Source organism: Cavia porcellus, unplaced genomic scaffold, assembly GCF_034190915.1.
Source record: "Cavia porcellus strain 051 isolate PalLab524CR breed Dunkin Hartley unplaced genomic scaffold, mCavPor4.1 scaffold_9, whole genome shotgun sequence".
In the NCBI taxonomy this organism is placed as follows: Eukaryota; Metazoa; Chordata; class Mammalia; order Rodentia; family Caviidae; genus Cavia; species Cavia porcellus.
Genome location: NW_026947492.1, coordinates 68,653,028 through 68,673,944, shown reverse-complemented (window position 1 = coordinate 68,673,944; position 20,917 = coordinate 68,653,028). Strand labels below are relative to the sequence as shown.

Sequence of the window (20,917 nt, the reverse complement as noted above, 5' to 3'; positions counted from 1 at the left end):
ATCCCTAATCAATGCTGGAATTTTTCTACCGTTCATGTGACACTGGCTCCAAGCAATGATCCAAATATTGTTATTTCTGCATATAAGAAACAAATGAGAGGAGCAGATGATCAATTCTGGTCATTGGATTTCCCAGGGGACATTCTGGGCCTCCCAGTTTTCACATCAGGGAAGCATTACTGGGAGTTGGATGTTACTAACAAAAGAACCTGGCTCCTGGGATTAAGTGACGGAACATGCTTCTAAACACCACTTCAGTTCAGTGTTGTAAGTTACCCATTTATGTTTGGCAGCTGGCTCATACAGCTGTATAACAAAATGTAGCATAATGCTTTGGGGAAATATCGCAGCTCTGGTTCTTTCTTCATGACCCTTTCTCCAACCAACTTGACTACTCCAAGTTAGGTCAGGGTTTTGCCAGACTATAAGGCTCATACTCTCTCATTCTACAGTGTGACTGATCATGAGTTTCTCCTCTATAAACTCTCTTGGTGTTCATTACTTGGTAATGATTTTCCATTTTTCAATCCTGGGGGATATTCAGAACTTGTGACATTATATGGGCCAAATGTTTAAACTTTCTTACATGCTCTCCCTCTTCCCAGCCATGCCTCTGGCCAAGGTGTGCATCTCCTGCTTCTGAGTGTCCTGCTCCATTTTAGCCACTCTGCCTGTTGTCTTTTGGTCTTCCATTTGGATGTCCTTCACTCACTGTGGGATCTGTGCATTCTCTGACACCATTTTCTTCCAATATCTCATTTGCACAGGAGAGAAGCTTATCACTTCCATACTCTCAAGGAAATGACTGATCCCTCTTAATAAAGGCCAATACTGAGGTAACTGCTGGGCCCAATCTTCACAGCCTCATTCTCTGCTATGGAGAAAAGAGGAAGGAAAGGGTTCACCTAACTTTCGGTACATTGAAGACTATGCATTGGAGTGTTCTCACTAAAAAATGAGCCCTTAGCCTTAGAGTAGGTCACTTTAACCATAATGGTCCTTTTTTATCCAGGGGTGAAAAACAGTCTCATCGTAGAAAACAGAGACATAGATTTTTTGCAAAACAGCAAGAAACTAAGAGGTGAGGGTGGGGGAGGGGGACATTAAAAACTTACAGTGTGGGTTGGGGATATAGCTCAATACCACAGCACCTTCCTAGCAAGTGCAAGGTCATGAGTTTGATTCTCAGTAGCAAAAATATTACATTCTCTTATATTTGTACACTAGTGGCTACCAGAATTTAACATTATGTACTGAAAACGTGTACTTATAAAAATAAAAATTTAATGTCAAAAGAATCTATCAATGGTCTATACTCAGAATAAAGATTATCTGTTTAGTTATCTAAGTTCATATTCTATCTCTCCATATCTAAGCAGTACAACTTTTAATAATGTGGTTGAATGCTTTGTGTGTTTTCTTACAAGAGTTTTTATATAAACGTTATATCTGTTAACTTTGATCACTGAGAGAGAATAAAGTCATTATTAAGTATACTCTGAGGTGTCTCAATAAGTATTTGTTCTAGTAATAATTGAACAATGAAAAACATAAGAGGTATCGCTGTCCCATGAAACAAGTCATGCAAAAAGGAAGTAAAGTTGATCCTAGAGAAGCCTCATTTTTAGGTCCCAGATGCCATTATCAAGACTACTGCAGTGTGGCTGATAAGTTTTTTCTCACAAGTTTTTTTTTTTTTTTTTTGAATAGGCATCAAACTCATGACCTCACGCTTTCCACGCAGACGTTTATGTGGCTGAGCTAAATCCCTGGCCCACTGTTACAATTTTATAGTGTTGTATGGGTATAATTCCAGTTTTATCATACATTGGTCTCTAGAAAATATATTTTGATAATTAAAATGATAATAATGAAATTTATATTATATAGCATTTAGAAAACCAAAGATTTTTAGTTCCTCATTTTCTTCCAGGCACATGAACAATATCCCATCTTGGTATCTTCCCATTTTTCGCTCATTCTCATTTGACTAACATAAATAATTTTAAAGTATAGATATCAGTTCACTTACAGAAACTTTATGTCCTGGTTGTGTTTTGTAAAAACTAGAATATATATATTCTAGGCTGAATATTGTGCTTATTACGCATGATGATACAGGTTGTCACAAGACCACTTGGAGTAATTCTTAATATATACATTCTAGGTTTTAAGGAGGTGCTGGGAATCATTTTGTTTTTGTTGTTCTTTGAGACAAGATCTTGCTATGTAACCCACACTGTCCTGAAATGTACAGGGATCCCTGTGCATCAGCCTCCTAAATGCTGGCATTACGGATGTGCACCACAATGCTAACACAGAGAATTTTTTTATTATTAGCAAATTGTATGTTTCTAGTTAGCAAATGAGTGTTTGTAGCTTCATAGGTGTCCAATTATTTCTCATATTTCTGCAAAATTCTCTTTCATCAGAAGCTCTTTTCTGTCTACAGCCATATCACCCTGAATACGCCCAATCTTGTCAGAAGCACTTTTCTTATTTTAAAATAAAATAAATGCATTTATTACTTTATTTTTTTCTATTTTTTACAGTATTGGGGATTGAACCTAGGATCTACAGACCAAGCTATGTCCCCAACTGATTTTCAGCTTTTATTCTGTGGCATGGTCTGATTATGTTGCTTGGGCTGACCTGGAACTTATTATTCTTGCCTCTGCCTCATTGAATATTAAGACTACAGGCATGTGTCACCAAGCTAGGTTGAATATTGTGATGGTTATGCATGCTGATACAGGTTGTCACTAGGCCACAGGGAGTAAGTCTTAACTATAGTGTGGAGACTATTCTATTTGCACTGGTAGCTTTAGTCTTTTCTAGTGAGATAGAAGGCTGTTGTATTTCATATGACTGAGGGAAAATGTTTCTTTCAGTGAAACACAAGAATTGTGCAGTAACACGGTATTTGGTGGGATCCTCATACATTTTTACATTTGAACCTCCATGTCTTCCTCAACTTACTTATAAATGGTTAAAAAAAAAAAAGGAAGGAAGAAAAGTGGCATGTTTTGTCAAGTGCTACCTGTTTGCAGCAGTGCTTTGCCCTTAGAAATCCCAAATTCTTAATCTTGGGGTGACCATGACGGAGAGGAGATTGCAACCAGATATTGTCAGTGCACACAGCTCTACCATAGCACTCTTATGACATTGCCCTTACACCTCTGTTGGAGCTATTGAAGTTGAGTACATGTGCAGTGCAGTGGCATGGTCCGGGCATGGCTGAATTGAGAATTAGGAGACACCTCATGGAGCAAGATAGACCACAGCTGAGGACACCTAGAGACTTTCTCCTAGGATAGTTTTCCTTAATTAACATCGTCTGTAGCTCTGAGGAGTTCTTGAACCCCCACCCTCAAGGTCCTGCTCAGGTTTCCTGCATTTTCCACTCTAACCTCTTCCTTGTTTGAATACTAAATAAAGACAGGCCCTAGAGACATTGTCTCAGCCACCAGAGTTAAGAACTCTACAGAGGGTCTTGGTCTTCCTACAGCCCTGAAAATCATACCACATTTCTCATTTATTTGGCCCTTCACCATGCACTCATTTGGGAGACTGGGGAACTAGACACAGAGCCCAACACACCTCCCCTTCCTCTCATTCACTGCCAAGATGACTGAGGCTGTCACTCACTAGGAAGAGTTCAGTCCATCTTATTATACAGATGAGTCAATTTTTAGGAGCATCCATGTCTTCTCATTTACTGAAATACTTATCTCCCAGGACTGGGGATTTAGCTCAGTGGCATAAGTGCCTGCCTTGCAATTGTGTGGTCGTGAGTTTGATCCCTGGTACCAATAAAAAACACACACACAAAAAAAGAAATACTTATCTCCCAATTCAGAAGAAATGCACAGTTATAAGGAAATAAAGATCTGAAATTGTAGAAATGACATGCATAAAACAAAACACATACAGAGAAATATGTTTCTTTGTTTGTTTGTTTGTTTTAACAGAAGCTCCTATCCCCAGAAAGGAAAATATGCAGAAAAGATTGTAAAGCAACCCTCAGCTTCACTCCTTTTTGAGTAACAGGCTGAGGACTCAAAAATTCCCATAGATACAATCTATGGATAACTGTCTGCACCTGTATCCACTATAGGACCTTCCAACATTACTTAGAAACCTCTCAGTGACTGTCATACAGTCTTGTATTTCTGCTACTATAGGATTAGGACGTAGATTTACAAACACTCCAGGAGGTGTGAATGGCCTCAGCCATGAGGTGCCTTCTGCCTGTAAGATTATGCATAGACAGAGAGCCACACACAAGTCTCTCTCCATGAAGCAGCACCATTCATGGACTGCAGAGAGAGAGAGCCAGGCCCCATGGGAGAAGATTCCAGCCCAGATACCAGCACAATGAGTGGGCTGCTGCTGGTCTGGGGAAAGCCAGACCCAAGCTTCTCTCTGTGACTCAGTGCCATTCAAGGACTGCAGAGGGAGAGGGCCAGGCCCCATGGGAGGAGACACCCACAAGGAAACCATGTCATTTTCATTGCTTTGTTGAGCTTTTCTTTTCTCTTGTTTTCTTTATGTTAACTCTGATGGCATTAGCAGATGTTTGAAAGGTAGCAAGATGTTATGGAAGCCATTATGTATATACTATTAGCTTGTTTTGATGTTTTTTATTGCATTCATTGTTTTGTTTGTATTGTTTTTATTCTACTCTGTTCTGATCAATTTTTAACATGTCTGAAAGTGTTTTCTGCACCTATTTTGTAAATAAAGGCATTGTGAAAACTAATTTTGATTTCATAAAGTTTGGAAGTCCTGTATCATTTATTCTGGTTTTATTTTGATTGATTTTATTGTTTTATTTTCCTTGGTTTCACATTTTTAAAATACAATGCAATTAAATTAAGTTTAAAAAATTGTGCATAGACAGTAAATAGTCATTGGTTCCTAGAGCCATTACCAATGGTGATCAGAAATTTCTCAGTCAGGGAGAAATTTCTCAGATGTCAGAGAGCTGACATCTTCATAGAAATAGAAACAAGATCTTTAGTACAGTTTTCCAGGTGCCTGAGGTTGATGCTGGCCAAGCTCCATCCTGACTCAGTTTCTCCATGTAAAGACTATCACAAAGCCATAATTCCATGGAGTGAGACACAATTGTTCTGCATACAATGACGCAATAAGCATTTTTCAAAGAAGCTCGAGGTCTAGGTAGTAGTCACTCTTGTTATCCTGTAATTTAGTTGCTGCAGGATAGCAAGTATTAAAATGCATAAATGGCATGATGAGAAGTTAATTGATTTTGTTATATAAAAAAGAAGATAAAAAGAAAAAAAGGTCTGATGCACACACAAGCAGTAACAAGCAATAATCAAGACAATCACAGTCCTCATTTCTGTATCTTATCATGCAGTGATAGCTGGTTTTTAGACTCACTCATTCTTTTACTAACTGCTTTGAGTCAGAAGCAGCTCAGCTGGTTGTGCTTCTTTTGCTGGTGAGAAGATCCCAAGGTTTCTTTACCAAGAGGGTTTGGATATCAGTAGCACTTCCTGAATTCAGTTCGTAATGCATTTAGCAGCTATAAGAAAATATTGATCAAGTGGCTTACACTGTGGCAATCAAATCACAGTTTTGGGAACTGAAAATCCAAAGATTAAGATGCCGGCAAGACCTGTGTTGTGTGAAGGCTCTGCCCTTGGGGTTCAGCTGGCAGCCTCCTTCTTGCTTGTGTTTCCTTTGCTTTGTGAAAGGTCAGGGAGAGAGAAAACTTTGGTGTCCTTTATTATAATACATGAATTTTTTAGCTCAAGTCCCACTCTGTGACAACATGGAACTAATTTACACAAATGTTCAGTCCATAACAGGCATGTATTTTTCCATTGACACACAGGACATGGCAATTTTAAAAGATAGCCCAAGGGATCTACTGTATCCTAGTAGTGATTGTTATCCTAGTAGTGAACCTTGCACTCTACCTATCTTGGGTATACCTGTATTTGTAATTCCCAGGTCAAGCACCTTCTTTTTCATTCAATCTTGCTCTGTAAAAATGTATAAAGCATACCTTCCCTAATTTATACAGCATAATTTTTAAAGAACGGTGTGTATCTTTGTTCTCCTGGTAATTCTAGGTAGCCATTCTGAGTTTGAAATTAATGAAAAGAAAGGAAAGTACAAGAGGTGGTAACTAACAGTAGTAACTAACAATAGTCATCCAGGGGGGTGGGGATTTAGCTCCGCAGCATAAGCGCCTGCCTTGCAAGCAGGCAGTCGTGAGTTCAATCCCTGGTACCGATAAAAATGAAAAAGACAAAAAAAAAAAAAAAAAAAAAAAAATAGTCATCCAGTAAATGTCCTGAAAATATCTACTCGAAGACTGTGGCTTGTAACAGCTGTTTCTAGAAATGATTCCTTTTAGGGAACATACTATGGAAACTCATTCCTTCATAGTTCTCTGGCACATGCATCATAAAGGGCATTAAAAACAGTATAAGCCTCAGTAGGAAAAGTTTTATAAACCAAAACTTGAACAGAATAGGCTTAGCAGGGAAATCTGAAACTTGAAAAGTAAAATTTCAGCACAATCATTATTATTGTGAAGGCACAAAATTGATATGTAGGACAGTAACAGAGGTTATAATTTTCAGTACTCACAAAGGCAACTATTTACTATTACATACTAAGCATTTTACATTTAGTGAATAGACATTTTACATTTAGTGATATTTTGCTTCCTCACAATGCATTTAAGTGTAAATTCCAATTTGTATTTTAGAAAAAAGAAACCCAGAATTTATCCAAGACCAAAATTTCACAGAGCTTATAAAAGAAGAGACAGGATTTGCACTCAAATACTCCAGACATAACTCTGGGTATGTCTACCGCTTATAATTATTTTCCTCTCCTGCAATCCGAGATAAACTTGGGGTATCATAAAGTGGTATTTGTTTAATGAATTTTAAGTTCTTGTGGCATGGTTCATGAGGGTTATTCTTATGGATTACTGTAAAAATAACATGAATAGCTGGCTAACAGCTTTTGTCAGTTATCCTCAGATCAGTGATAAAAAGAAATATGGAGAACTGGAAGATTATAGATCTTACACAAATAGAGACCCATCTTTGGTAGGGATTGATGTCTATGAGAACATGAAGTGGAGTAAATTTACTTCTCTCTTCCTGCAGCAAGATACAGTGTGTGCCTTGAGGATGAGTAAAAATTCCCAAGTAGTGAAGGGAAACCACAGGGAAGAGGCAGTCTGAATGTACAGATGTGCTCTGATGCCAGAGATGAGCTGAAGACAGAGAAAGGAGTCCTACAGGTAGATGTAGGAATGGGGAAATTCAGGAGCTCGGAGGGCACAAAGTCAAGGGGGCTGGACAGTCCCAAGGATTGAAATACGGATAAACAGGCCGAGAATAGTAACATTTACAGAATCTGTAGATGAGAGACCCATGGTTTGTGATGTTGAAAAAGGAGACAGTGCCTGCTTCAAAGTTGAGGAAAACCCCAACACGATGGAGAGGAAGAGCCACAGAGAGAGCCAGAACCTTAGGGTCAAAGGCAGAGGATTCATCGAAGGCATAATACTCAAGTTTCTTTTGTAAGCCTATAACCCAGTAGCCATGCTGAGGTGTGTACCTAGAGAAAGGATTTGAAAGGATTGTGCTGCGATTAACAGCAAACTTTACAGGTTTTCTACAGTATATGCCCAGGACCCAGGCAGTCTTGCTAGACACATCTATTTCCCAATAATGTTTTCCTGAGGAGAAACACTGGGAGCCTAATATACCATAATTATCACACCTAACCGGCCAAATTGGCACAGGTCTCACTTGTCTGTGATCTTCCGACAGGACAAGATTCAAATTTAAGTTGACTGGATTCAGTGTAAAATCCACTGCAGGAGAAAAAAGGGAAATAAAAGGTCAGGTGCAGAGATAAAGCAGGTTCATCCGGTGACAGTGTGAAGAGGGAACTTGGGGAAGATTGTGTTAGTGGTCTGGGGAGGAGGTACAATGCTAGAGAAACGCATTTTGCACTGGTGAGAACACACAAGACAAGCTGATAAAATTATGTTGAAGCCACAAAGTTCTAACAAATTATCAGACCATAGTGATTTGTGTGTGTGTGTGTGTGTGTGTGTGTGTGTGCGTGTGTGCGTGTGTGTATCTGTGTGTGTTAGTGAGGAGAGAACTCAGGATGTTTTGCACTAAGCTACTTTCCCATCTCTTCTTAATTTTTTTTTTTTTTTTTTGAGACAGGATCTCACTCTGTAGTTCAGGTTGGACTGGACACACTATGTAACCCAGTCTAGCCTTGAACTTGTGGCAATCCTCCTGCCTCAGCCTCCTAAGTGCTAGAATTATAGGAATGCACCATGATATGCCCAGCTTGTGTGTTTGTTTGTTTGTTTGTTTTTGAAATGATGTCCCTAAGTAGTCTTGGCTGGGCTTTTACTTGCCATCTTCCTGCCTTATTCTCCCAGAATACTAGGATAGCAGGTATGTACCACCACTTTCAGTAGAATACATGATTTCAAGACCCAACAGCTTCTTACCCCAGTAGCCTTGGATATCTTTGAGCTCTGAAATGATAAAACATTCAATGATTTTGATTAGAAGCATGAAAAAAATCGAGGCACAATAGCTCTTCTCTGAAGTAGAGACTATGGAGGGAGAATTGTGACAATGCATACTGGTAAATGAGAGGCTCAGCCAGATGCCTGAGACATAACTGCAACCTCTTCAGCACAGAACACCTCTTCCCCATCTCCCACCGTAGCTTTTTAACTGTCCCACATGCCCTGATGTCACATAGTCCCACATCTGCTCCCTTCCCCTGGCTTCCTCACCTCTATTCAGTTCCAGCATCGTTGTCAGGTCTGAAGCACAAAGCCCTCTCTTCTTCAATCTCTTGGAAGGAGTTTTTGGCTTCCTTAGTGTCCAGATCTCACTCCTAGGGATGACAAAGCCTCCTAAGCTCCATATTTGGCTCATCTCTCCAAACCGCCCACTTGCCTTCTGTCCTCATCATAGATGCATTTCATGCCTCCTCTCTGGGGAGACTGAGGACAGGCCTGACTATGGATTGAGGAGAAAGGCTTGTGTGGATGATGCTTGCACTAACTTCCTTTGTGACCTTGGACCTTATTTCTTGAAATCACAGTTCCCTCTTCTCAAAGTGTAATTACCCTTCCTTGGATATTTGATGGAAATAATACAAACTGAGGTGAAACAGTATGTAGAAAAGGCCTTTGCTATGGTGATATGGAAAAGTTATTGCTTCTCCATGAGTCCTCCAGAGAAGGCTAGAGAGGTGGCAGCCTAAGCAAATCAAGCGATGGCTCTGGATCCTAGCTCTGCTGTGGGAATCCATAGAGGATGTCTGTGAGTCTGTGCAGCCTGGACACCAGTGGTGATCCGTAGATTTCACATTATTCTTGTGGGTAGGGGGCACATTACATATACTTTTCAAAGCAGGAGTTATGACTACAAAAATAAATATGGTTAGACTTTCTTGTGTCTGCATGGGATATGATGCCAACAGGTGGGTTACACAGAAGTAAGCACTATATCACATGAGCTTCTGAAGTATGGAAACAGAAAGAGATTCGTTATTAGCAGGCTAGGTCAAAGCCAATCAAGGCTTACATTTGGTTTTAGGTATTCAGTGGGGAAGTATGAACCGTTCTCTTCTCTCTCATACAAGCAAATGCATATAAAGGAGGCATCCCTGTGGCATCTTTCAGGACTTGACTAATCCCTTTTACACTATCAAACAAGTATCTAAGTAGTGGAGGATATAGGGGCAGACGGTATATTAAATGAGTGAAGTCTCAGAAGTCTGATTGTGAAACCTCTAATCATCAATATCCTCTCTAGCTGTAATCTTGAATATCAAACACCAAATTCACCTATCATAGCAATTTCCTCCATTTTCTAAGTAGATGGGGACCACACAGACCCTCACTGTGACCATTAATTTAAGGTAATATCACATTCAAATTTCCTTGATCTGGTGGGTTGTTTTTTTTTTTCACTTTGAGCAAAATGCTTCTAATAATACAAACCTCTCTTCATAATACAAAAGCACCACTCCTGCTTACCCATACATACCATTTCATAATTCCACTCATGTCCTAGGGAAAAGAGAGACAATGTTAATTGAAAAATAAAATGACTAGAACAGAACTCATGAATAAAAAGTGAAGAATAAAGAACAAAGAAACAAATCAGAGAAATTAAAGTATATCATTTAAAAATAAACCTGTCAAATGTTTCAGTAGGCACATCAAGAAAAAAGAGAAAGGAAGTGAATTACTCAAATCAGAAATGAAGTATAGGATACTATTAACTGTTCTTAGAAAATGAAGATTTACCAGGGGTGGGAATGTAACTCACTGGTAGATCCCTTGCTTAAGAAGTGCAACACTGTGTGTTTAATTGCAAGTATAACACACACACACACACACACACACACACACACACACAATCTGTAAATTATAAATATCTGTACACCAACAAATTAATTTCGATGAAATGAAAAAGTTCCTGGAAGCACAGACACTACCAATAGTGATTCAAAATGACAGAAAAGGTAAAGAGACTTAAAATATTTAAAGACTCTCGATTGGAAGTCACAGACTTCTTAAAAAGAAAAGCCAGACTCTGAGAACTTCATAGGTGAATTCTGCTAAAGGTTTAAAGGCATAATAGTTATAACTCAGAAATTCTTCTGAAAAGTAAAAGAGGAGGGAACCAAAGAATTATATGAGGTCAGTCCCACCTTGATACTAAAATCATACAAAAGTAACACAAAAAAAGATAGGCCAAAATTCCATATAAATATAGAAAAAAAATGTCATCAAAATAGTAGAAATTTGAATACAGAAAAAAAATGTTGGTCATTATAATAATGGTCAAGTGAGATTTGACTTAAACAAGAAATGAAGATTTGGTTTAGCAAAAGGAAATTTAGATAACCCAACTTATATTAGACTATAGAATAAAAACCATACAGCAATTTCAACACAAGGCAGAAAAAATGTCTGAAAAAGTCCATACATTTTCAAGACAAAAACAAAAGTAAAGAGGTAACAAACCCAGAACAGAAAGGAGCAAAAAAAAACTGGAGTATTTGGTTTCACGAATTCTTTCCACCCAGAAAACTACAGCCCAAATAAAAGACAGTAGCAGACTGGGTTTCCAACACAACAGGTTTCTTGTCCATGCTCACCTGCAGCAGCTCCACTGCTGACCACAGACTGCGGCGCTCCAGATCTGAGATTAGCTCTGTCACCACCTGGCTCTGCTGTACCAGCTCAGCCTCAGCTTGTGCCAAAATATCCAGTTTCGCCTTCTCTTCTTTCTCCAATCTTCGCAGCTCCCTCTGTTCCTCATTTTCTAGGATGTGTCTAAACCAGTTAAATTCTACTCGTATCCTTTGTTTCTCATTCTGCATCTGATACTGCAAGGACAGGCAAATAGAGATACAACAAATCCGTCAGACTGAGGGCATACCGTGCAAGAATTTAGGAGCCAGGGGGATAATAGCTTTCAGGGACTTCAAAAACAAGGAGGGATGAACAAGCTAGAGAGCAATTAGCCAGGGGTGGGGGGAAGGTTGTGTTTTTTTCCACTTTTATCTTTAGCAGCTACCTAAAGACTCCCTCTATCTGTCTTGTCTAGGGCAACCCTTACAAAACAGCCAACTGAGGTCTCTGTGGTAGACAGTAATCTTGGGCACTATGGTTCCCTGCAGTATTGCACTCCCCATTTTAAGCCAGGAAAACTTTAGTCTTTTCCTAGTGTCCTCCCATGAAGTATGAGAGCATCCTTGGAGAATAGTGTCCTCCAGCCTCACCCCCATCACTCAGTCCATTTCTGTACTCACTTGCAGGTATCTATATGCAGTGATAACATGTCTGCGCTCTACACCCCCACCCCCACCCATACAAGGACAAAACAAAGAAAAGGACTAATCTGATGACTTCTGAATTTATGAAACTTTGCAGAATAAAGATAAAGGGACTCCTGAAATTAGAACCAAAGGTCCTGTCAAGAGGCTGGTCTGTGAATGCCTCATCTTGCCTTCCAAGAAAGTTTGTCTTCTCTGATGTCAGCTTTCAATTTCTCAGCTTCCTGCTGCTCTTTCCTCAGCCTCTTGAGAGCTGCCTGTAGCTTCTCCTATAAGGAAAGAAATCACACTGGAGTCAAGTTTTGAGCTTTCTCAGTATCCAAACAGAGGGTTAGTAGGAAGTAAATCAGGTTGATTTTAGATGAGATTAATTTTTAGGAACTTTCAAGTTGATGATTAGAATTCTGTGAAGAATTCTGAGGGTGTGAATGTATTCATTATTCCTGAGAGAGAGAATTCATAATCCTCTCACCAGCAGGAGCCTGCACCTCCTTTTCCTCTGACCCTGTTGTGAGTGCAATTACTCTTTCCAGTACCATTTCCACATCCAATCTACAATGCTCCCCAGCAATCATCGAGCCAAGAGGAACACTAAGGGCAACACTCAGGAAGAAATCCCCGCTGACGTAATGAAGTGAGGCAGAAGTGACTCCAGACTCCCTACTCTGAGCCAACATACTCTGATTATGTAAGGTTCACTCTCTTATGTAAAAGGAAAGACTACACTGAAATGTACCCTAAGTGGTAGAAGCTGAATATAGAATAAGAGACATGTAGGAAAGTCATCCCAAGCTTCTGGGTTTTGGTGTCAATGTGAGTAAGGAAGGAAAAAAGATGATACTTCTTAGCAAAGCCTTGCTCAGTCTCTCAGTCAGCCCCATACCTGACACTCCTGGGCTACCTCCTCCATGAGGAATGTATGGTGACCACGGTGCTCCTGAGAACGCTCGCAGAGCCAGCAAATGACTTTTCCATCATCCTTACAGAAGAGTTGAAGTTTCTCTCCATGGAGGGCACAGAAATCTCCCTTCTTTCCAATGCCAGTGCTCAACTTCACCTCCCTGAGTTTCTCCACTATGTCAGCCAGGTGGTGATTAGGCCACAGATTTCCACGGGGGTCCCTGATTCCACACACAGGACAGCCGCTGTCTTTTCCTGTCTTCTCGTTGTGCAGAGTGACGCAGGCTTGGCACAAGCTGTGGCCACAGCCTAGACTCAGGGGTTCTGTCAGCAGCTCCAGGCAGATGGGGCAGGTCACCTCCTTCTCTAGGTTTGCCAGGGTTTTGGAAGCCATTATAACTGCTCCCTGGGCTTCTTCCTGTCCTACCCCGTGAGGTTCTTCTCACTTAAAAGATTTCTTGGTGGCTACATAGATTAAAAAATAATGGCGTTAGAATAGTAAAAGTAAGGAGGAGTCTAACTGTGCAAAGATTAGTAACTGGACAAGAGCACAGAATTAAACAGTAAAAATGACAAGGGAGAAAAACTATAAGCAGCATTCAAAGGACTGTGTAAGCCATTAATGCTGAGAACCTCTGCTGTTCCTCCCATGTTACTTAGATGACTTCCTCTCATCTTTCATTTAGCTCTTTACTTGCACAGCCCCTCATCAGAAGAGCAGCTCTGACCTAAGAGAGCACAACCACATACAACTTTCAGTGTACAGTTGCTATCTTTCTCTTATCATTACAGTATCTATATCTATTTCTCTTTCTAAAATACAATATATGCACAAATTCAGCATTTTTCTCCAAATGATTTCTTGCCAGCCCCTGGAATGCACAGGAATATGACATTTAATTGTTGGGAGCCATTGAAACTGGTTGTGGACCATGTATGTGGGGCTAAGGCAAGGTCAGCCCAGAAAAAAACAGAGACCAAACCAAGCTATGTAAACAAGTTGTTCCAGCAGCAAGAAGGCAAGGGGCCCAGGCCTGCCAGGCTTGGCTGCTAGGCAGAGGGGCTGAAATTGACATCAGCTTTCCCAATATATACATAAAGGTGCTACAGTGGTTGAACAGTTCCTTTCCTCCCATCAGGAGGATATGGGCTCCACCTGTCCCCAGCTTTGTCTTTTCTTTATTTTTCTCATCCTCTTGCCAGTCCTTAACCCGAAGAACCTTAGGAGTCACATTGGGTCACGGCACTTAATAACTAACATAAAAACCTGTCTATAATTCGACCTTTCTGATTAATGTTTCTTTTAGCAGTCTTCCAGGAACTGAGCTTTGGAATCATAGGGGTGGTTTCCAGTGAAGAAGTATTGCTCTTTTAACTCACCTATGTAAACAATCCCCCTTATGTTCTCACTGGCTTCCCAGAGATATGATTGAAACAGGAAATGACCACCCCAGAGAGACAATTTTATCACAGTTTTATAATCTCTTTAAAATTTGGTCATCATTTTACTAATTTATTCCTCATATGAAAACTCTTGAGAAGTAAAAGTCTTTTTTTCTAATGAATGAATAGTATTAAAAAACTTAGAGCAGTGGTGTCAAGCCTCCAGCACGCATGCTGCAACAGGCTGTTTGTATCACTAAAGCTCTAAAAGGTTCATCATCACTGACTGAGAGTATCATCAGCTCAATAGGTACAATTAGAGTAAACACGTCCTTAGGCTCGTACTTCAAATGGATGCATGCTACCCCACATATTTCAGCAAAGATAGACGGAACCAAAGTCTAAAAGAAAAACTATCCAACTACTACAAATTAACAAAACAGTGCAGAAATGGAAGGGTTCGGGTAAGTTTGCAAGGTAGGAGAGGTCTTATGTTTGTATCCTGATCTGGAAATAGGTTTAATTTTTTTTTTTTTTTTTTTTTTTTTTTTGAGACAAGGTCTCCTTATGTAGTTCAGGCTGGTCTTCTATTCAGTACGAGCTTAAACTGGCCTTGAACCTGTGGCAATCTTCCTGCCTAAATTTCCTGAGTGCTAAGATTACGGTCTGTGCCACCACACCCAGGTGTCAAAGATATTGATGGGAGCCTCAATCTGTGTTTTTGGGAGAAGGGAGAGATGATACACATAATCACGGAGTAACACCCATTTTAAATATATAAGGAACACACATACTATTGAAAAGGCTCTTGGTCATATGAGAGAAGTTTCAACAGACAAAGGGAAAATCCACATGCACAAGGTGAATGCCAGTTATTCTTTCATTCATTCATTCAGCAAAATATTAGCACAGTAGATTATCAATTATGCTCCGTGCTTAAAATTCTGGAAAAGGGTAAATATTTAAAAATCAAAAGTTGAACATGAACAGATGATATTGCACATAATAAAGTTACAGTCACCTAAGCTAGACATAAAATAACTAAATAATCTTTCCTAAAAATGTTAAGTGTCAAGTGGCAGAAACCCTCTACACAAAGTGATATGGTTTGGGAAATCCAATAAAAGACTCCTAGGTCCAAGAGGTCAGAGTACCATGAAAATGTGGGGAAGGGAGACATAAGTTTTTAAAATCTAACTAGTGCTAAGAGAGATGGGATCACCACAGCCTGAGAATGCGCTTTGATAGCTGGGCTTCCTTCTCTGAGCGGCAACTGTCACCTAGATCTTCTGGGGCTGCAAGGAGGACATGCAGCACCACAGGGATTGGGACAGGATTTCACCTAAAATATCAACATGCATTTAAGAAACTAATTTGGTCTTTAGCTCTTGGAGACCAATAGCTTATTACTAACTTCCTTCTGGCTTTTCTCTCTCTCCGGCTCCTACCTTTGTAATTAAATTTAGATATAAACTTTCTATATCCTCATTCTGCAGGGCCAGTAATAGATTTATTTTTGGTACGGAGAACTGAACTCACAACCTCACACTTGCCAGGCGGGTGCTTAACCTGCTGAGCTAAGTCCCCACCTCCTTGTAATTAAAATTTGGAGCATCTAATACTTTTTCCTTCTCACTACAACAGGTGTTGTGTGCTGCTCTCTGTCACCTAAGTCCCCTCCTAATATCTGGACACATGATGTCATAAACTCTGTGTCTTTGTTTCAGTTACATGGTAAAATCAAAGTATGTCTAGGAAGTATGGGGAAGTTTTAGATGTTATCCTGGAAAACACTGATCTCTGGGCACTGCTAGTGAAGAAAGTAGGGGGTGTGCCTGCACCCAGGGACCTTGCAAGCTCAGAGCGACTGCACTCCCTTCTGTTTGCCCCTTTCCTCTCTGCTCAGAGGTCTGTCAACCACCCCACAGAGTCTAAAGCTTGTCTTTTCCACAGGAATCACCCTTCCTCAAAGAGCTCTAGCTTCCAGTTAATACGCTTCAGTCAAACATGGGACCATTTTTAGTAAGCAAGCCCTATACTGATCCTGTTCTCTCAGTTCCTCAGAATAGGCTGACAGTGTTTTCTTCAAGTTAGCTCCAGCCACTGCCACTGCTTGCTCTCTAAGAGAATTTACCTGTGTCTGCATTCTGGATTCCCGGAAACTGCTCATTGTCCCCAACTACTCCATCTTCTCCATCCTTTCATTGGCCTTTCTACTGTGCCTTCACCATTGTTCTTAGGTTATTGGCTCCAGCAATCTCTAATATCAATCATGTCACACCTCTGTCCAAACTCATAGCATTTGGTGTGAGGCCAGCCTTAATCAGTTCCATTTAGGTCCAAGTTCCAAATCCCCCTTAGTGTAGTACCCCCTCGAATCCCACCCTTTTCTTCTCCTCACACTCCTCCCAGCCAGTACCATCCTTTAGGCCCAAGGAAAACTCCAAACCTTCTTAAATTCTTTACCATTCAGACAGGGAGAGTTGCTCATGCCTATAATTCCATCACTCTAGGAGACTGAGGAACTAGCATCCCAAGTTGGAGCACAGCTTAGGCAGCAGTGATTTAGAAGGCTCTTTCTCAAAATAGAAAATAAAAAAAGGGCTGGGATATAGTTCAGTAGTAAGGTTCTGAGTTCAGTGTCCAGGATCACACACACACACACACACACACACACACAATATTTTTTTTTTCTCTTTCACCCTTTTATCGGTACTGGGGATCGAATTCACTACTGCCTGCTTGCAAGGCCAGTGCTTATGCCCCTGAGCTAAATCCCCAGCCCCCCCCACACACACACACAATCTTTATGAAGCTGTTAAAAGGTTTTCTCCCTAAAGTTACTTAAAGTTGAAAGAATTGGGCCAGGGATTTAGCTCAGTGGCAAAAGCATCTGCCTGGCAAGTGCAAGGTCATGAATTCGATCCCTGATACTTAAATAAAATCAAAATAAAGCAAAGCTGAAAGAACTTTATCAGGTTTATTCAGAGCCCTTATCTTACTTCAGTTTTTAAAATATGTGCTTCCATAGCACCAGCTACCTTCTTGTACATTCTATCAAACATTCACTGTTTACTGTCATTCCCTAACAAGAAGCTAAGGGTTTATACATGTTATATTTATTGAATGTTGAATGGATATCATATTTATTGAATGCTGAATGAAATATTATTCATACCAGAATTCTGTTAGTTACTGTCAATTAAATTTTTATGAAGAAATAAATAAATCCATTGTATCCCGTGGGGTGGGTTTTGTGCATGACCTGCTGAGACAGCTGGAAACTGGACAGAAGTGTCCCTTCTGCAGCAGTGCAGTGGAGACTCCCAGCAAGGCCAGCATGGTGAATTCTGGAATAGGCAAGTGTGGCAAAATGATGGCCATCAGAACGTACCTTAAATACCTGGGAAGCAGAAAGTTAGACACTAGCAGTCTAGAGACCAGCTGCTGGGGATTTTGTACAAACACAGAAGACATTTGGTTTTCCTTTGTCTTTTATCTCTAGGCACTGTTTTCTTAATCAGTAGCTAAAGATGAAATCATAGCCTGTGAGAATGTAACCTCCTCTGAGTGTGCTGATAAAGTCCAGGCCCAGATAAAGCTCAGACCAAGGACCAAGAGGTAAAACCTCAAACTCTCAAAAGAAGCTTTATTGAAAATATCTCCTTTACTCTTTAGGAGTAAACAAGAAAAATTCTTCCTTCTGAAATTGGTCAAAAGAGCCCATTGACCTAGTAAAGAAAATGACCTTGGAGAAGGAAAATAATATTTCTCGACCCACTTAATCTGATTAATGTAGTCTGACCTTTAATCTCATGCAACTATGATCCTGCTGCTTGCACACCTTCATATGAAGGCGTATTTTCTATCACTGACAATCAATCACTTTGCCATAAATTTGCCTATATTCTTTATGAGTGGCTAGATGACTTGTTGAAATTCTTTTGGCAAAGATACAAAAACACTCAAGCATAGTTGCTGGGTCTTAGTGATTTCAGAATCTCATGGTGTTAGAACCTGGTCCCTGGTGACAATACCCATAAGATGTAGTTGTCCCCCCGTGTGCCAGCAGAGGCCCTGCCGCCTGGAGAGAACCAGCAAAGAAGCCCTCCCTCACCCAGTAAGCAACAGGACATGACACAGGCTGAGAGGAGAATAAGTGAAGCAAAGAAGCAACCTGACTTTTATGTTGTTTCATTGACTTTGCAGCCAGGGTCCTGCTAGTCTGAGCAACTGCTTAGAGAATAACAATATGCAATATAGAAACAACTGTAGATTTCCTACTGTCCCTTCACTGTTTTATTTGTTTTGTTTCATTTTACAGTCCATTTCACTCCCTTAATAAAACAAATTCAGGGGTCAGGTCAGGGATTTAGCTGCTAAGGTTTTAACAGAAGGCTTAAAAATATGAAGGACATATGACTTAGAAAAGAAACAAATGCTGGGCATTTAGCTCACAGCGCCAAGGTCATGAGTTTGATCACCAGTACCAACAAAAAGAGAGAGAGAGAGAAAGAGAGAGAGAGAGTTAGAGAGACAGAGAGAGAGAGAGAGAGAGAGAGAGAGAGAGAGAGAGAGAGAAAGAGAGATGCAGTTGTCCTCAAGTGAGCCTAAAATGGAAAATGCTCAGAGACAACAGAAAGCCAGATTCATAGTAAGGTTGTTGAAACTTCAGGCCCTTCCTGAGCAAAGCCAACTCCTTTTCATGAGCTCTGAGCAAAGAAAACTGGTAAATGGTGGTAACAGTCAGTAGAAATCTGTGCACAGTGGGAAAGATGATGCAGTTCTAGAGCAGGTGAGGACACCAGTGTTCGATGCACACTACTCAAGCGAGCAGTAGCAAGTTAGGCCTGGCTCTGTGTCAGTTGTTCCAGCTCCTAAGAGGGCTGAAACAGTAGGATCATTTGACTCCAGGGCCTTAAAGTCAGCCTGGACAACATAGGAAGACTTGTCTGTTAAAGGAAGAAGAGTAACAGGTTTACTCAGAGCAAATCAAGTGGATCCTGACACTGGCCCTCCAGGACATAGGATAAAAGGAATCACACAGCAGCAGTCAGGGGTCATCCTGCTGGCTTCTGGCAGGCCAAGGGCTGACAATATCACAAAGGCCCCAACAACCCTTCCAAAGTTGTCAGCTGGAAGAGAAACAACGTGCTTCAGTGTCCACCCTGACTGCTCCAAGGCTGCAATCTGCCTTGGGAGCAGATTGGAAGGCAGGGGCCTCCCCCCAGCTAGCCTTCTGGGTAGTGAGAGGGGTCAGCAAAGGCCAAAGAGAGGGAGAGAATAAATTCCAGTTTCCCTTGGAAGACAGAAAATTGAAACTACAGAGCAGGAAGCCTGTAAGAATGCATTCAACTCGAAGAAATATGGGCTCTTTCAGGCTCTTCCTCCTCTGACTTTAAGGTGGCCTCCTGTGCACTTGGTCTTTTATTGCCTTCAGAAAAACCTCTGAGCACAAATTACACTCCACCAACCTGGCTTAGTGTTTTGATTTTGGACTCTCCCACCCTGGAGCGCCCCCTACCCCAGACTTCCCTACACACCTTCAGGCCTCAGTGGACAAATCTTCACTCCTGGTTGAAGTGGTGAAGTCAGGGTGGAATTCACCCACCCTCCAAGGGGCTTGGCCTGCCCGAGGTCCCTCCCTCCTTCTGTGGCTGCCTGCTGACAAATGAAAGTGAAACTCCTGTGGCTGGCAGGAAAGGGAAAGAGGAAGAAGCCTCAAAACTGTCAACTGCAGTCCTCTGCCCCGGAGAGGGTAACACGTTAACTCTACATTCTCTCCAGAGGACCAAGATTTGCCCTTCAGGGAAATTTCCCGGTGTTTGAAGAGGCTTCTGGGTGTTCTAACTAAGAATGGCTTCTGACCTCCAGTGGGTAGGGGCCAAGTATGCTGCTAAACCTTCTACTTTGCAGGGAAGAGTTCTCAGCACAGAATTAGCTAGACCAAAATGTCAGCTGTGGTGGACTCTGATAAATATTATTTAACCCTTTCTGCTTCCTAAGCCAGAAAGGCACTCACTGTCTTCTCCTTGCCCCTGCAACTTTAATGGCTATACATAGGTTCCCAAATCCATGTGCAATTTGTTCCAATTGCTCCTTAAAAATAATCTATTAAAAAAAATCTATAGTATCAACTTCAAGGGGATGGGAGATAGAAAGTGGGTGGAGTAGGAGTAGGCAATGCTGAGAAGCATTAGCTACAGGGACCAATCTGGGGAGCTTTTTACAATGTCATAAATGCTCAAAGTATTGATTATGCGGTCATTAAGCAGGCATAAAACTTATGCAAAACCCAGCCAGGTGTGGTTGTACAATACTATAATCGCAGCACTCAGGAAGCTGAGACAGGAGGATCCTTGCAAGTTCAAGACCAGCCTGGGCTACAAAGTGAGCTCAAAGTGAGACAGCCTGAACTGCTGCAGAGTGAGACCTTATCTCAAAAAGACAAAAAAAAAAAAAAAAAAAAAAAAAAAAAAGAAAGAAAGAAAGAAAAGAAAAAAAAGCCACTCATCAGACTGCGCATGCTAAATGAGTACATGTAACATGCCCCTCAGTAACACTGATCGTAACAGGAGTTTTCCGGGTGAATTCTTCTTTGTTTACTGCTTGTTTGGGAGGGAATTGGTTGTATTTTGAGACAGGGTCTCACTGTTTACTTCAGGTTGCCCTTGAACTCACTATGTAGCCCAGGCCGGCTTGGAACTCTTTCAGCCTCTCAAGGCTGTCGTTACAGGGA

At 40.9% G+C, this 20,917-nt stretch overlaps 1 protein-coding gene across 1 annotated transcript; it reads right to left on the bottom strand.

Annotated features, from left to right (window-relative positions):
- Positions 1-4,796: 4,796 nt before the first annotated feature.
- Trim34 (tripartite motif containing 34) lies at positions 4,797-19,842 on the bottom strand. Its single transcript, XM_003465340.5, has 8 exons — positions 19,722-19,842; positions 12,779-13,260; positions 12,069-12,164; positions 11,215-11,445; positions 10,095-10,117; positions 8,831-8,934; positions 8,537-8,563; positions 4,797-7,876 (listed from the first exon to the last, which is right to left on the bottom strand). Exons 2-8 carry the CDS (start codon positions 13,187-13,189, stop codon positions 7,320-7,322), a joined length of 1,449 nt encoding a protein of 482 aa, XP_003465388.2. The 5' UTR covers positions 13,190-13,260; positions 19,722-19,842; the 3' UTR covers positions 4,797-7,319.
- Between the last annotated feature and the right edge of the window lie 1,075 nt (positions 19,843-20,917).